This window comes from Cynocephalus volans, chromosome 10 (assembly GCF_027409185.1).
Source record: "Cynocephalus volans isolate mCynVol1 chromosome 10, mCynVol1.pri, whole genome shotgun sequence".
NCBI classification, from domain to species: Eukaryota; Metazoa; Chordata; class Mammalia; order Dermoptera; family Cynocephalidae; genus Cynocephalus; species Cynocephalus volans.
This window is the reverse complement of record NC_084469.1, coordinates 46,427,132-46,444,668: the sequence shown is the minus strand read 5'-3', so window position 1 is coordinate 46,444,668 and position 17,537 is coordinate 46,427,132. Positions and strand designations below refer to the sequence as shown.

The 17,537-nt window shown below is 47.0% G+C and overlaps 1 protein-coding gene across 2 annotated transcripts; it reads left to right on the top strand.

Moving 5' to 3' along the window:
- Positions 1-11,519: 11,519 nt before the first annotated feature.
- On the top strand, positions 11,520-14,727 carry LOC134388180 (procathepsin L-like). 2 transcript variants are annotated; one of them, XM_063111027.1, is made up of 7 exons: positions 11,520-11,645; positions 11,930-12,052; positions 12,150-12,296; positions 12,486-12,710; positions 13,212-13,374; positions 14,005-14,122; positions 14,628-14,727. In XM_063111027.1, the coding sequence occupies exons 1-7, from the start codon at positions 11,520-11,522 to the stop codon at positions 14,725-14,727; spliced, it is 1,002 nt and encodes a 333-aa protein (XP_062967097.1). The 2 variants fall into 2 exon arrangements, with proteins under 2 accessions (XP_062967097.1, XP_062967098.1); XM_063111028.1 differs by lacking the exon at positions 14,005-14,122 and having other exon boundaries at positions 14,628-14,650.
- Positions 14,728-17,537: the final 2,810 nt, after the last annotated feature.

Here is a 17,537-nt window from a genome sequence, read left to right as displayed (position 1 = left end):
CCTTGGCGCATTTTCCATTAGAAAAATTTTTTAAATGTTGGCATGAAGGCCCTAAAGCATTATTGTCGCTTCACACAGAAGAAGGTGGCTTGCTGGTAAAGCAGCAAGGTGTATGTTCTAATGCATTCCCATGCAACCTCTGTGTGTCCTGTGTCTAATGCAAACCAGACCCTAATGCTTCAGAGGGCCCAGAGAGAGGATCCCTGCAGCAGACACAACCACAGTCCACGCTCGCACTGAGAGGCTCATAAAAGTAGCCACAGAGATTGTGTTGAGAGAGAACGTTCAGAGAGAAGGAAGTCGCTCTTTGCTACGTTTCTCTATCAGAGAGCGCTGTTGGACATCAGTACTGAGGGGCACACAGCACAGAGGAGCCATTATCGGGTCACGTGCCTGTGGAGCCATCGAGGGAGCACTGGCAATGACAGCAGCCATGGCGCTTTACGCTGAGTCGGCTCTGACACACACGCCTCCTGTGTGGAGGAGGAAGTGCTCAGAAACTTCTTACCTTCACCGAGGGGGGGATGCAGATGGCACGTAAGCACGTGAGAGGGAAATGCAAATTGAAGCCACAAGGATACGTCACACACACCTATCAGAATGGCTGAAATAAAAAACAGTGACAGCACCAAATGCTGGTGAGCATGTGGAGAAACTAGACCGCTCCTCCCCTGCTGGGGGAAATGCAAAATTGCACAGCCACTGTGCAGAGCAGCTCCTGCAGCTTCTCATAGAAGTTAAACATGCAATTACCATACAGCCCAGCAATCCAACCCTTGGGCATTTGTGCCACAGAAATAGAAACTTATATTCACATGTGATGACACACACAAATGTTCAGAGCGGCTTTATTCAGATAGTCGTAAACTGGAAACAACCCAAAGGCCCTTCAACAGGTGAACGGCTAAACAGGTGCGTCCACAACACACAACACTACTCAGCAATAAGGAGGAGCGAGTTACTAACACACGTCACATCTCGGGTAGAACCTAAGGGAATTCTGCTGAGTGAAAGAGAAATTCCAAAAGGATCAATACTGTATGATTCCATTTGAACAAAATTTGGGGGATGACGAAATCATAGAAATGGCAAAGAGATTAGTAGCAGCCAGAGTTTAAGAGGGGGACCAGGGAGGGGAGAAGTGTGGGAGGGAGGTGGGTTTGGTCATGAAAAGGAAACAAGAAGGATCATTGTGGCGATGAAATTGTTTTGTGTTTCACGTGGTGGTGGTTAGACAGACCTACACGTGGGATTAAATTGCATGGAACTAAATACACGTACAAATGCGTGCACATAAGCATGGTGAAGTCTGAATGCCATGGCGGACACTGGGTGAAAGGTACATGGGCTTTCTCTGTACCGTTTCTTCCAACTGCAGGTGACTGTACAATGATCTCGAGAGAAACAATTTTTTAAAAAGCTTATCTGTATGGTGGGAAGCTAAAGGCGGAGACTGAACAACAGCTCATTTTAGTCACCTGGCGTCCATTTCCTCTTGTCTCCCGAGCAGCGCCTGGGTTCTTTTTGGGAACCCGCATCTTTTCGTTGTATGCAATCTTGGTAGGGCTATAATCAAAGCACCTTGCCCTCCCCTAGAGAAGGCATGAGACGCTGGCAGACATTTTCTTCTGTGATTCTGACTCTTGAGCAGAGAGCTGCAAGGGTGGAAGAAACAGCTGGAATCCATTCATTCCAGCAGCTGTGCCTTGACAAGATAGCAGAATAGTTTCTGCCAGTTAGAGGCCAGAGGTGCCCTGGTAATTTGTCCATGAAATTCTTTCTTTCTACATGGTGTAGATGAAGACTTCATGCCTGCGCTGGCTGAATTATCTGAAATTATTTTGGGGTTTAAAAAATACAGAAAAAAATGTTGACATAAATGTGAATAATTCAACCTCATTTTCTTATTTGTAAAATAACCAGAGCGAGGACAACTTTATCCATCCATGTACTTGGCAAATCAGAAGAATGTTCACATCGAAGGCGACTGGCAGTCATTGTTTGGCTTTGCTGCCCACAGTCACTGGGCTAGTGGATTCCATGGCGTTTTAGACACGAGCATGACTGTGAGCAGCCCAGCCTGGCAAAGATTGCCAGAACAGTGGAAACATGGTGACAGCCACTCTGACAGCATCAGGTTCCAGGGGCCGTGGGAGTGCAAGGGGAAATCCAGTTCCAGGAATTTGATGTGTGGCTGGAGGAAGGAAAAGGATTCCACCAGATATTTGAGGAGGTGGGAAGGGAAGGAAGAACATTCCAGGTGGAAGGAACAGCATGGGCAAAGGCCCAGAGGCCCGGGACAGCTCCTCAGAGGAAGCCCACGTGGCCTGTGCAGGGCACCTGCAGCCCAGCATTGCTGGTGGCCGGGAGCAGAGGAGATGGGACCAGCCGTGAGGGCTCAGATCAGCGAAGGGGCTGAGGTTGGGGATGAGGAAATGGGGTGAGAGGAAAATGAGCCCAGCGAGGACCCTGGAGAACCGAGTGGCTCGACGCTGTTGGAGATGGTTCGGAGGCCAGTGGCCACTGCGTCTCATCGGGGTCGGACAAGGGGCGCCTGCAGCAGTGACATAAGTGGTCGTCGTGAGTGCTCCTTCCACGTCCTGCTAAATTGCCAGGAAACGACTTTCTCTTCTATTAACGAATCTTGTGGGTGTGGCTCGGAAGTTGTGTAATGGATATTGTATAAAATAATCAAGTGTAAACTTTAAAATTTTCGTGATGAAGAATCCAAAATCTCACGCAATGGTTCCAGTCCTTCGATTGTCCTTGGAGCTGCATCAGACATGCTGTCCTGATGCTTTTTGGCAGCCGACGACAGGTGGAACAAAGCCTGACGTGCTGTCATCTGGAGGCTGCAATCCTGCAGGAAGCTCGTAGCAGAACGGCCCAAGGAAAATGTCTAAACGGGAAACCGTGTTCCTTTCGGAGTTGAAATAAGAGTTCACGTCCCCCTCCTGACTTGGTTAACCTTTTTAGGTTCTGCTAGTGTTTCACTTCCTTGAACCACAGTATTTAATGTACTCCTGTAGTTGACAACAACTCAAAACCAGCAACTGGGCAAATGTGATAGGGGGAGAAGTCACCCGCCAGCCTGCACCGTGTGCTCCAGCTATTTTAAAGCAGGTGTGGAAACACCAGCAAGCAATATGCCATAGACAACCATCTTCGCTTAACGTAAATATCTCGGTGAAAGTTGATTCGAGGTGAAGACTTTCAGGCATCAACCACCTTTAACTTTCTTAGCTGCTCAAATGGACATTTATTTTAAATTCCTTAGGTGTTCAGTTCAAAATACTTCATCTCTTGCCTGCTACCCCTAATTGAAAAGGAATTTAGTGCCCCAAACTTGCATCCTGAACTCTAAATGACTCACCGTTTTCTGTAAAACCCAGCAACTTTCCACACTTTTTCAATGAAGGAGCAAAATCTTTTTGAAATACTACCGACCAGTGAGTGACCGTCAGGTCTCTAAAGATTTGGGGAATTTGCAGATTTCAGGGAAGATTCTGAATGTTAGGAGATAAGAGTTTTGTGGAGTCCCGTAAAGACATTCTGGAACAAAAACATACTTGAAATTATCCTGGTAAGACTATTATGCAATTGTTTCCAGGTTCATCGTCCTTAATAAAAGAGATTCTCGGTGGGCATTGGGTTGAACCAAGACCATTTTCTTCCCTTGTCACCATTCTAATTTCAAAGAGTGTCTTGCTGCTTTCTGTCCCAGTCTATTCCGTCTTGTACCAGATAGAGGCTGGATAGAAAGAAAAACCGAACAAACCCCCTTGTGCCTGCTTGAAGGGTAAACAGCTGTCTGAGAAGCGCTCCCAAGCTTTCTGCAAGATTTCCACGAGGTCATCCCGGTTTGTAAGCAGATCCTGTGCCTTTAATGGGCGGCCGATCACTGTTTACAGAACAAGGTGTGTTTTTCCTGAGACCCTGCACCCAGACTTTCTGTCTTTTCAGTCTTCTTTCTCCTCTGCCATCTTTTCCAACACATTTAGACTGTAAACGTGCTATGTCACCACATGAACAGTTCACAGGCACCATAGAATACTCTTGCAGGTATATAGCAACTTCTATTTTTGACACACCATGATATAGTAGATAAGGAAGATATTTCTCTTTACATTTTTATATTGGAAGATCAGAAAGTCTTCAAATTAATTGCCCACAGGTAGACAAGTAGCTTACATTTTGTTTTCAATTATGCAATGGATTAGTAATTCTTACTTTTTTTTAAAAAATAAGATTTATTTTATTTTTTAAATTTTATTTTATTTTATTTTACTTCTCAAAATACATTGTGCTTGATTTTCATGCCCCTCTGCCCATTCCTCTCCACCCCCCACATCGTATCTGTGCACTTGACTTAAATAGTTCAAGGAATTTTTGTGATTATTCTGTCTTCTTCCCCCTATCCGCGCCCTTTATTTTTTGTGTGTGTTTATTGCTGAAGGTGTACCTGTTCTCCAATGTTTATTGCAGCTCTATATACAATAGCCAAGAGCTGGAACCAGTCCAAATGTCCATCATCTGATGAGTGGATAAGGAAACTGTGGTACATCTACACAATGGAATACTACTCTGCTATAAAAAAGAATGAAATACTACCTCAGCAACAACATGGATGGACTTAGAGAAAATTATATTAGTGAAACAAGTCAGGCACAGAAAGCGAAATACCACATGTTCTCACTTATTCGTGGGAGCTAAAAATTAATAAGTAATTCTTACTTTATATAACTGTTGTGAGTAGTGAACTAAATTAAACCAGGTCTGCAAGTACAGTACCTGGCACATGGGTTCCCAATACAAAGAACTATAGTTAATACCAGTTGTTTATAGTAATGATCATGATGGTGATAAAGATGATGGTGAACATAATAATACTTTGACTTTATAATAATAATGTTGAAATTAGAACAATCTCCAAAAAGATATAGAAATGAGTGCAACAAACTAGATCACATGTTGCCTACAAAATGAGGTAGTTTATAAATTGTGAGGAAATGCACGTGCTCATTCACTGCAGGTAGGATCACACATTGGAGTAACTTTTTTCAGCAAGCAGTTACCTTTCTAGGAGTTAATTTTATAGTAATATTTGCACATATTTATAAAGATACATGTGCAAAAATATTCATTACAGTATAGTTTGTAAATTGAAGTGTCCATCTACAGGAGGAAAGAGATTGTGGAGTGAATTATGGTGTGGTCTCACAATGGAATGCTCTACATGTACGGACAAGGAAAGACACCCATGGTTTAATATTGGATCTAAAACAAAAGAGTTTGTATGATTTGATGCCGCTTATGATCCTAGACATTTTGCGACCACCTTTGCTGGTGGACAGGGGACAAATTCTGTAGCCATTCTGTTAGAATAGACATTTTGTTCCCTGAGGAAGAACTCTAAGGTGGAGATGGTGTTTGGGTTGAAACTTCCAAGGCTGCAGGCCTCCAGTGGCTGCACCATTTCCACCGTTACCTGCCCTCCCTGAGTGGGAACATCGGTCCTTGTCCTGGAGATCACCTCCAGGACTCACTATGCGGAGCCTGCTGTTCCACAATGCAGTGATACGACTCCTTGAAAACTGAGACCAGACACCAGGTGACGTTAGGGTGAGCTAGAACAGAGCCGTGTGACAGAGGATAAAAACGCCTGACTCGTCCAGGTACAATCCATTCATGATGAAGAGCACCAAGTAGCCTTGGCCAGAATGTCACTTAGACAATGGGTAACGTTGACGTTTATGTAATGTCGTTCAGGACTTTTCTCTTTCTCCTGATGAGATCTGGAGAAGAGGAAGCAGTTGTACTCTCTGAGATTCCCTCCATCAGGGGGATGGGATGGCGACATGGAAACTTCACCACTCGGGGACCCACAAATGAGAAAACTGCCCAGGTCATTAGGTCAGTGGGGAAGAAAGGAAGAGAAAGTCTGTGTGTTATTCAAAGGGGACACTGATTGCTGCCTACAGCTCCCCGTGACTGTCCGCTCCCCCAGCACAGGGAGTGCAGCAGGGCGGGGTCACCACTGATTGCTCAGCACAGGGCCTGACATAAAAGGGACTCAAGAAGGAGTTTCAGGGGCACACCCGCGGCTCACTTGGTAGAGTGTGGTGCTGATAACACCAAGGCCACGGGTTCGGATCCCGTATAGGGATGGCCGGTTGGCTCACTGGGTGAGCGTGGTGCTGACAACGCCAAGTCAAGGGTTGAGATCCCCTGACCGGTCATCTTAAAAAAAAAAAAAGAAGAAGAAGAAGGAGTTTCAGAATGAATGAATGGAAAAACGTCACTTCCCGAATCCAGCCACGGTGCTACCATTACCCCAAGCACCCTGCCCTTCCCACCCCAACATTATAGACCTTCTCCCTAGGAGGACAGAGTGGAGACCACTTGCAAGGGAAGAAGTGGAGCCAGTACCAGTCCCACAGATCTGGCTGAAGGGCTGGAGGTAAGGACAAGGCCTGGTCACTCATGTTACCCTGGACTCAGGCCTGGTCCCTCAGGCCAGCACCGAGAGAATCAAGCAAGAACTGCTCGAGACCCTGCACCTCACACCTACCACCTTTCCCCAAGTGAAGCTGGAAGCATCTTGATAATGCTGTCACCTTCTCAGAGGACTCAGATCCATTCATAGGCCCACATAGAACCCCTGGAGGGGAGAGCTTCCTATGACAATAAGGTTGGAAAATGGAAGAAAACTGGCAGAAGACCACCCTGGACAGGAGGGACCAGCTCCCACAGCTTTGTGGTTATTGAAGGCTGTTCCCTGAGTCGAGTTAAACCCTTCTCTAATGCACTACAGGAGGATCCCAGGTGGGTAGGAACGGTCAGAGCAATAAACGCGATCAGTCCACCGTTTCTCAATGCCAACAGATTTTGCTGTGGTATTAGTGTGTCTTTGGATTGAATGTCACTTCTTCAAGAAAGAAATTCTGAATATGTCTGTTTATATCACCACTCGTGTTATCTAATTTGATTTTTAACACAACTGTGTGAGGTTGCTGGCCTTATCCACGTTTTATGGTGTATGAAACCAAAGCTTAAAGACTGTGCATCATTTGCCCCAAATTTATACCTACTCAGAACGAAGCTGTAGTTCCCTACATTCCAATTGCATAGTAAATTGGGTCAAGAAATACTGAAAATTGTAGTTTCTGTTTGTCATTTTGCCACTGACTCTTTAATGCAGACCCCGTTAAAATGTAGAAGGATTTCAAAAGCTTTAGTATACTCTGTAATTTTGGTTATCGGAGTTCAGTATTTCTGGCAAAACATTCTTGGTTGTCAACTCTGTTATCTACCTCAATCAAAACAATAAATATGAGGAAGAATAAGCAAAAATAATTTCTGTTATTTCTATAATCCGAAAGAAAAAAAATTAGAATGACAAGTTTAGACGAGTTTAAAATTTTCTTTCCTTTCATTAAGTGTCAGAAAGTAAAACAGGGTAGCCACCGTGGAAAACAGTCTGGTCATTCCTCAAAAGTTATACGTAGCAATTCCCCTTATATGTATACACCCCAGAGAAATAAAAACACACAGTCATGGAAAAATTTGTACACAAAGGTTCCTAGAAGCATGATTCATAATAGCCAAAAAAGTGGAGGCAACCAAGGTCTATCATTTGATGAGTGGATAAATATTCCTACAATGGAATATGTACTGGAATGGAATGGTATATTCATAAAATAGATCCATAAGAGGAATAAAGTACTTCTACATGCTAAAATGTGAGTGAAACATGAAAGCACACTAAGTGAAAGCAGCCAGACGCAGAAGATCACACATTTTATGAATCCATGTATATGATATGTCCAGAATAGACAGATCCTTTATGATAGAAAGTAGAGTACGAGAATGAATGTCAGGATTTTGGCTTAACTGTGACTAATAAATACACGGTTTATTTTGGGGTGATGGAAATGTGGAATTAGATAGTAGTAATGGATGTATAACATTGTGGATATACTAAAAACCTCTGAAATGTTCACTTTAAGATAGTGCACTTGTGTTATGTGAAGTATATCTCAAGGAAAATAATGCTATAGGTGGTATATAAAAAAGAAACACAAACGTAAAAATCCATCATTGTGTCATTATGGTTAGTGGTAAAGACAGAGAAGACCTTTTGTTTCACGGGGGTTGCTCCAGAGGACAGGCTTCTCCATTTTGAGGAGCTGGTACTCTTGGAAATTAAGCATTATTAGAAAAGATCTCTGGGATGATGGTGATGATGATGGTGAGACAAAGAATAAATAACTCGGAGGTGCCAGCACTGTTCTGAGCGTGTTACACGTGCTCCTCGCGTAATCTTCACCGCACCCCTGGTGGTGGTTCTCAGACTTCAGCGTGCATCAGAATCACCTAGAGGGCTCGTGAGAACTTCAGGTTGCTGGACCCCATCCTCTGAGTTTTGATTCGGTGGGACTGAGAAGGGGTCCCAGAATCTGCATTTCTAACTAGTCCCCGAGGGATGCAGATGCTACTGGCCGGGACCCCACTTTGGGAACCACTGCCCTAGAGATGGTGCGCTTTATGCCCGTTTTACAGGTGAGGGTGTTCGTGGCAGTGGGGGATACAGAATCAAGGGTGCTGTCAAGTTCCTTCCTAAAGTCAAGAAAAACCTTAAATGCATGTCAGGCCAGCAGGGCTTAGAAAAGGAAGCTGAGCTTTTGGGCCTTCACCTCTGTCCCTCCAGCAGCCTTCATCACCTGCTTGGCAAACTCAAATCTGGGAGCTCCAAGGAACCAGGAGAACTGAGCACTGAGCCATAGTGAGGTAAAGCCCACAGCTCCCCGGGCCTGGCTCTCCATGTCAGTGCTGATGCTGGCTCACCAGGAGTCACGCTGAAAGGAGGAAAAGACAGGTGAGCCACTGTCAAAGGAAAAGCCACTCGGTGACTCTTCTTAAGGCACGGTAAGAATGACTTTATTCAGGGCCATTGAGATATAGGGACCTCTGCAACAGGGCCTTTCAGTGATGGGAGAGATGGGCTCTACTCTTAATACAGCATGGGCAAGTGCGAGTTTATGGGGGCGGAGGAGGGAGAGACAGGGTCAGTGGGTGGAAAATTACTAAGAGGAAATGTCAGAGGTAAGGGGAGATTCTGGCTAAACCAACCTAACAGGATTCTTGCTGAAGACAGGCCAGAGTGATTGGACATCACCTGGGGGGTGGTGGCGGATGAGGAACCTGGTCAGATATTGGGGATGATCAGATATTCAGGATGAGGGGTTCTTGTGAAACTGAATTAGCAGAGTTCTTTGCCAAAACCGGATTTTACAAGGAAATGCACAGATGGGCCTAGCAGAAGACTCAAAAGTCTGACTCAAGTTTGGCCAAGCAAAGAATCCTTGCCACCACGTGGGAGGTAACCTGTGCGTCCAGGCTGGGCCTCCCCACCTGCCTGCCCCCAGCTCCAGGATCCTGAGCCTCCCCACCTGCCTGCCCCCAGCTCCAGGACCCTGGGCCTCCCCACCTGCCTGCCCAGCTCCAGGACCCTGGGCCTCCCCACCTGCCTGCCCCCAGCTCCAGGACCCTGCGCCTCCCCACCTGCCTGCCCCCAGCTCCAGGACCCCGGGCCTCCCCACCTGCCCCCAGCTCCAGGACCCTGGGCCTCCCCACCTGCCTGCCCCCAGCTCCAGGACCCTGGGCCTCCCCTCCTGCCTGCCCCCAGCTCCAGGACCCCGGGCCTCCCCACCTGCCTGCCCAGCTCCAGGACCCTGGGCCTCCCCTCCTGCCTGCCCCCAGCTCCAGGACCCTGGGCCTCCTGGTGTTTTCTTCCCGGATCGGTTCTGAGAGACAAAGCCCCGCACCTTACCTAGGACCGATTCATGGTGGTCCTTAAGCCTAAATGGGGTGACGGCGCTTCAGTGACAACCTCAGCTATTAAAAAAGGGAGATTCAATTATTCACCCATCCTCAAGAAACACATAAAACATTCTTTTAAGAAATTTCCAGCCACAAAAAAAGAAATACAACCATTTTACCTAGCATCCCCAGTTCCCTATATGATATCAAAAGCCAAAACCAGGGAAATCTTGTCAGTATAAAGCTTGGAACTTCTGCTAAGTCACCGCCTCCGCTCTGGGGGTTTGTGATTCTTCTTCTTATGTCCCCCCACGGGCCCCCCAGGCCCCTCGCAGTCCCCACCTCGGTTCATCGTCCTTAACTCACACCTGTAGCCGGGGTCCCAAGGACAGCTAGACTCTAAGTCCAGGGCACCCACTGAGGACAAGCTGCGGCGGGCGTGGGGCGGGGCGGCCGCACACCGGGGCCTTAAAGCCGGACTCGGGCGCCGCCGGCCCAGACCGGGGACCCGCGGGGCTCGGCGGCTTCTGCAGCTGCGGCCGCGGGTGAGCGCCCCGGGGCTGGCCCAGGAGGAGGGGACCGCGCGGGGACACGGGCGCGACCCCCGGGAGGGACTGCCCGTCCCTGAGCTCTGCCGGCCTTGAGGTGGGGACTCGGGGAGGCACCGAGACCAGGGGGTCCCGGGTGGCGCGGGTCCGTCAGCCTCGGGCCATCTCCGACCGTGGCCGGGACGGAAGGGGCAGCCGGATCCCGCCCGCCGGCCGCGTGCCTGTCCTGCCTGCGCCTCTGTAACATCCTCGGGACGTGCGCGGCGGCGGGGGACGGGTGGCGGGGGACGGGGACAGGCGGGGGGACACGGGCGGCGGGGACAGGCGGGGGACACGGGCGGCGGGGACAGGCGGGGGGACACGGGCGGCGGGGACAGGCGGGGGGACACGGGCGGCGCGCCCCCGATCGCTCCGTGCGTGGCTCAGCCGGGACCAGAGCCCAGAGCCCCTGAGCTGCCCGCCCGGGCCAGACGCTGGCACTGGGGGCTCTGGCTTCCAGCGGCGCGGGCAGGTGACCCCGTCCCCTGTTTGGAGTCGTGAGAGGGGCTGGTGGAGGCACAGTCCCGAGTGTGGGGTGGCAGGAGCGGTGGATGCTTTTTTCCCCACTTTCTCCTGGTGGCGCATTCCTGAAAGATTTCACTCAAGAAGGGGAGGTTGGAAGACTTATCTCATCTCCTTCTGTATGTTGGCCAAGAAAGTGTGATGCCCTCCCAGCTCTTGGGGATCCCTTTGCCCCCACTTGGGATCACACGTCCTCATTAGTGAACTTTTCTTGGGTGACCTCAGCACCACTGGTACAACACCTGGTCCAACCAATTCCTCGCTTCCTAGCTGTTGCCTTAAGCTTCTGACCCAGGAGGTACCTTCACACCGTCTCATAACCTAAATCGTCATTGCAACCCTGTGCCGAATCCTGGAGCTCTGCACGGGCTGCTTTTCACTTCGGTGGCTCCATCAAATACCTCCCCTTGTCCTCCAACCATATCCTGAGCCTCTTCCACAGTCCTTGGGGAAAATACTTGGGAGAATAATTTAAAGATTTTCATCTCACCATGGTGGCCTTAACTTCTCAGGGGGTAGTAAGGTGGCTTTCTAGAAGAATTTGTTTACTCAGATACTCATTGTTTTATCTTCGTAGGTGTTTGAAACATGAATCCTCCAGTCTTCCTTGCCATGATTTGCTTGGGAACAGCCTCAGCAGCTCCAACAGCTGATCACAGTTTAGGTGCACAGTGGAACCAGTGGAAGGCAGAACACGGCAAAACATATGAACTGGTTGGTAACATCTGAAACTGTCCAGTGGGACCCAGAGGAAAAGGATTTTGTATTTGGGATTTTATCATCAGAAGGCGGCTTCCAGAGGCCAGCTCTAGACGCCCATTAACAGCACAATGTAAGCTCACACCCCCATCGTGTCGGAGCTTGGAGAGCATCTCCCGCCAGTATAAAGCCATCCCTGACTGTGGTTTCCCTCCCATCTCTCTCTGCAAATCCACTTGGTGAGCCTGGGTTTGGTTCTAGGTAGAAATAAAGACGGTCAGTTATGTGTTTGCTTCTAGGGTGATGAAACACAGAGAAGAGAAATGTGGGAGGGGAACATGAAAAAGATTGAACTGCACAATCGGGAATACAGCCAAGGGAAATATGGCTTCACAATGGCCATGAACGCCTTTGGTGACATGGTGAGTGCGCGTGGATTGCTTACCCCGTGCTTCCTCTCCTCAGTTCTTTACCAACATCATCTCTTGCTTTTCAACATTTTTTTACTTCCCCTTGAAGACCCATGAAGAATTCAGGCAGGTGATGAATGGCTTTCAAAACAAGAAACATAAGAAGGGGAAAGTGTTCCCTGAACCTGTCTTTCTTGAGGTCCCCGCATCTGTGGATTGGAGAGAGAAAGGTGCTGTGACCCCCGTGAAGAACCAGGTATGACAGCGTCAGATACAGACCTTGCATTCCCCACAGGAAAGCCAGGGAGGAAGTGGCCTTGCTGCTCTCGCAGACTGCAGAGTGACCTGCAGTTCACTGTTTTCTCAGGACGATTCAGGTATTTGAGCTGTTGTCAATGTCTCACCATGTGTTCTGTGGACGACAGCCTTTCTGTCCCCTTTTCAGGGTCAGTGTAATAGTTGTTGGGCTTTTAGTGCGACTGGAGCTCTTGAAGGACAGATGTTCCGGAAAACTGGCAAACTCGTCTCCCTGAGTGAGCAGAACCTGCTGGACTGTTCTGAGCCTCACGGCAATTTTGGCTGCAGTGGTGGCCTGATGGATAATGCCTTCCAGTACGTCAAGGACAACGGAGGCCTGGTCACAGAGGAGTCCTACCCATACGAAGCAGAGGTAAATGTAGCTTATCTTATCAGTCCAGCTCTGTTCCTGGACTGTGGAGCACTTTGAGACAGAACAGACACCTTTTTCAGAATTCACGTTTTAGATGGTAGAATCTCTGTCCATCTACTGTGGTTACTGTCATTACAAATTACTAGCCTCTGTGCAGTCTCTGATCAGACGGTTATCAAATAGCTGTTCCTGTTTCTAGGTAACATGGAGAATATAGAAACCATTCTACATAAAATACAGATTCCTCCATTTTGAAAAATATCTTTGGACAGGTAGACCTAGGGGGCTCATTGAAGAGACATGAGTTAATTTTCAGTTTTTGGCTTTCTTTTAATTTTCAGTTTTGAATCAACTAACAGCATTTTATTTCCTGGGACAATTTATAACAGGGTTGACTTGGAAATCCTAAGCTGCGAACTTCTAAGTATTGTGGTTCTAAATCGCATTCTTTAGGAGGTGGGTGGCAGTAATCAATTCTCTGTCCCCTTTTGCCTTTAAAAGGTTGGATCTTGTAAGTATAATCCCAAGTATTCTGCTGCTAGTGTCACTGGCTTTGTAGACGTCCCAGTGCAGGAAGAGGCCCTTATGAAGGCCGTGGCAGCCGTGGGGCCCGTCTCTGTTGGCATTGACATGAGCCGTGACTCCTTCCAGTTCTACAAAGAAGGTCAGCATTTCTTTTTTCATAGAAATTGATGCAGAAAAATTGTAAAATAATCATGACATACCAGCATGATAGGTTTTGGTATGTAAAATCCAATGTCAATATTTGGGTGCACGGATTTCATATAGTCGTCCTGCTGTTCGTGAAATATCTGTACCTGAAGTTTCCATTTGACATTACTTTAAGCATATCCCTATGAATGTATTTCATATTTTTAAAAAAATAGCTGCATAATTTATTGTATAGCCTAACGTACTTAAATTTCCTCCAATTGTTGGATCTTTAAAATTTTTCCAAAATCTTTTACTTCTGTAATTAAATTTGGCAAGAGTCTCTTGAATCAGACATTTTAGCATTTTGTGCTATTCTTGTACATTGACATGTTACGAGTAAAATTACAAGATTTCAAAGAGTGGTCTTTTATGCCTCTAGGCATTTTTTTAAACAGAAGTTTATGCTAATTGGTATTTCTGCTGGTTTTAGTTGAATGCCTCAATAACAGTATATCTTACCTGGAATTTATGTCATTTCCCTGAATTTAGCGGTGCCTCCCTTACTTAAGTGGGGGACAGGGTGGGTTACTGTCAGGTGTCTCCTAGAGCTCTCACCCCAGCACTGATTTTACTCTTCCAGGCATTTATTTTGAACCAAACTGCAGCAGCCATGACGTGGATCATGGCGTTCTGGTGGTTGGCTACGGCTTTGAAGGAGCAGAATCAGATAACAATAAATACTGGCTGGTCAAGAACAGGTATAAATCACCAAACATACTTATACTTGAAATTCTAAAGGGAAATCTTGTTTGTAATCAGCATTTTAATACAAACCCTTAAGCACACTTCTGAAATCCCAGAAGTGTTTATCCCACTCAGGTTGAACATAGAAATATTAATGTTTGATTATAATATTAAGATACTGTCCCACGCATGCTGGGGGTATTAGTATGGTATTTGTACCACTGAATTTCTAAGTTCTGAACATTTTCTTAATTCTAAAACATCTGTGGCTAGAAAGACATCCTATCTTTCTTCTGTCTCTGATTTTGCAGCTGTGAAAGGTGGTGGTTTTGGAGTCAGGGATAGAAATTATGTGCAGATTCAGACTCACCGGTTTGTAAGGAATGAAGGAGGACGCCTGACCCCGATCCTGTGTGTCACGGTGGCGTCCTGTGGCACACTGTTCGAGTTAGGGGGTGGCGTTCCTAAACCAGTGTGCTTTCTGCTTTCTATGAAATGGGAAACCTGCTCTTCTTTCAGCTGGGGTGAAAAATGGGGCATGAATGGCTACATAAAAATGGCCAAGGACCGGAACAACCACTGTGGAATCGCCTCACTAGCCAGCTACCCCCTCGTGTGAGCTGATGGACGGTGACAAGGAAGGACTTGCTGGGGACAGTGTATCCAGAGGAGGAATTTTATCTTTAAACCACCTGGCTCCTGCTGTGGGATACAACACTTGTAGATCCAAGTTTTGATTTGAATTCTGTGACATTTTTACACTGGTATAATGTTACCACTACATGATTTACCTCTATAAACAGATTTACATTATTGATTAACATAAACCATTTATTGATTGTTTGATTACAAAAAAAATTACGTAGAGGCGGGACTTTCTGTTTTTAACGCTCTTCTTGTGGAGTGGCACATGTGATTGGGCTCTGTAGACATAACTGAATGCGCAGTGGTGACAAAGGCAAAGGATGAGTGAGCTCTGGCTTTTCTAATCACAAATACACAGATCTTACATCAGGTACACAATGGCTGTGTCTGACCCAATCCTTGATTGAAGCCGAATTTGACAAACAAGGTATAAGGAGAAAAGAAAATTATTTTAATAAAAAATTTCCTGTGAACAGGTATACAAATTAGAAAAGACCTTTAGAGATTGTGTTCATTTTACCAACTGAAGTTATGGGACAAAAGTCTCAGAGCCAGTTTTTGGAGCATCTTCCCAAGTTCTGGTGAAGACCCTGTGGCAATCGTGCAGTCCAGGCAGGACAAGACATTAGTGGATTTCCAAGGCTGCTGGGTCTTTGGTCCACAGGATGAGGGATAAACTCCTCGGTTTCAGGCCGGGCTTCATAAGTGGTGCTCTGGCCTCAAAAGGTGGAAGACCTGAGAGGGGATCAGAAATGAGAGTGAGGCCCCATTCAGACCCAGCCAACTAGTCCCTATTAAACAAATAGAATAACTTCCCACATTGTTCTGGCTAAAAGAGCACGTAGTTCCATCAGCTGTGGTTTCACGAGTCCCCTGTTCCCACTCAAGAGAACATAGAGAACAGGTGGATGTGTTCGGAGAATAGACTCCATGGTCCCTGAGGGGGAAATGAGGTGGACAACTGGGATCTCAGCCCACAGAGCCTCCAGCAGTCTCTGTTCACATCCATCTGGATTGGAACACGCACCGTACTGGTGTGTCCTGTGGCCTTCCCTAGCAGTTGCTGAAATTTCAAGCATTTTGACCTAAAATGACAAATGTGGCATCTGGAGTGAAATTCTTTAGGTTTTGTAATAAACACAGCCAGCGTGGTAGGAAGAAGATTTGGGAGATTCCCAAGCTAAATCCCTTCTGCATGTTGAGACCTAGATTGGGTACAACTAGTATTTAAGCAGCACCTACTGTGTGCCAGTTGTCACCAGCACGGGTGAGTCAGTCCCCACCCTCAAGGATCTGGTGCTGAGCAGGAGAGTGAGGTGGTCAGGGGGGACTTCCAGGATGAAGGGCCATCAGACCCCAGCCAAAGCTGCCAGTCTCTGGGAGAAGATGAAGACGCGGGTATCTTAGCAGAGACCAGTGCGTCAGCACCCCTGAGACAAGAGACTGTGGCTAGAGACCCTGTGAACACAGGGGACAGGGGAACCACTGTGGAGTGCAGTGGAAAGACTGCTCTGGTCATCTATTACTGCAAAACGAACTACCTGAACCTAGCACTTGAAAAAAATCTTCACATTTCCCAAGTGGATTCAGGTGTGTGATTTTCACTTTGAGGTTTCTGTTCATGCTGGAAACTTCTGTAGGTTTGACTGTTCTGCACATTTTAGTGGGCTTCCCTCCCATGGCTGGTTGCAGGTGCTGGTGTCGACTTGGTATTCAGCTTGGGTTGTTGAATGGAGCACCTACAGGGGGTGCCCATGTGTTGGGCTTCACATGGCATGAATGCAGTGGGAAATTATATTACAGGTATAGGTAGATACAGATATGTTCCAAGGTGATGAAATTTAAACACTCAATTTCACAAATGTTCACGATCATCTCTACTTGTGAATAAGTTAATAACAAAGTGTTCCTGACAGCCATGATCTCTTTTATTCAATATTTCATTTTAAATGTTCCATAATTAATGTTTTGAAACCATGTTGTTTTTAAATATATTTTCGTCTTCCACAGGATGAATTGGGTATGTCTCGTGAGGCTGTGCTGTGCTGGGTTTGGGGACACCGAAGTGAAGCAAATGTCACAGGCAGTCCCTCCCTATGGGGCTCACTTGCGTTGGGGGTGAGGGGGCAGCGAGCACACGGAAGCATGGCCACACTCCACGTGCAGGAGCAGTTTGTGCGGGCTCTGCAGGGGGAGCTCGGAGCACGATCAGGGTATGGACCAGGGACTTGACGCCCTCTAGGGGTGGGGGAAGGTCCTGAGCAAGTGGCCTCGGATCTGAATTTCAAGAGTTCATAGGTGTCACACGTTAGATGGGATATGAGGGGGCAGCATCTTTTTATGCTGTATTATTTTAATTTTTAATAATAAGGTTTTATTATTTCATTTCATGAGATACCAGATTCAGAAGGATGTAGTTTGAGAAAAAAATTAAAGAATTGATGAAAGAAGAGGCAGGGAGAAAAGGAGGATCTTTAAATCACTTGATAAAGGCAAGTGTCCGATTTGGGGGATTGTGTTCCTGAGACTCGTGCTCACACTGCTCAGCCCGTCCATCGACACAGCGCAGACGTAAGGCACTGCCACCCGCCAGTTGGATGCCTGTGTGTCCACGCAGGTCCCAGCAACACAGAAACCCTCTGAGAAGGGTGGGCCGTTGCCTCCAACTTATTGTTCTCAGCCAGGAGAATAAGGGAGAGGGCTGTGCTAAGGGCAAGAGGAGAAAAAGACAACGAGAGGCCACACCAGGGCACAGTGTTCAGACACGACAGCATTAGTGAGAAC

Bases quoted from the DNA above. Each gene is read 5' to 3' on its own strand.
- LOC134388180 (XM_063111027.1), top strand. From the start codon at position 11,520: ATGAATCCTCCAGTCTTCCTTGCCATGATTTGCTTGGGAACAGCCTCA. The intron at 12,297-12,485 runs GTATGACAGCGT...TCCCCTTTTCAG, and splicing joins TGACCCCCGTGAAGAACCAG to GGTCAGTGTAATAGTTGTTG. The intron at 14,123-14,627 runs GTATAAATCACC...CTCTTCTTTCAG, and splicing joins TACTGGCTGGTCAAGAACAG to CTGGGGTGAAAAATGGGGCA.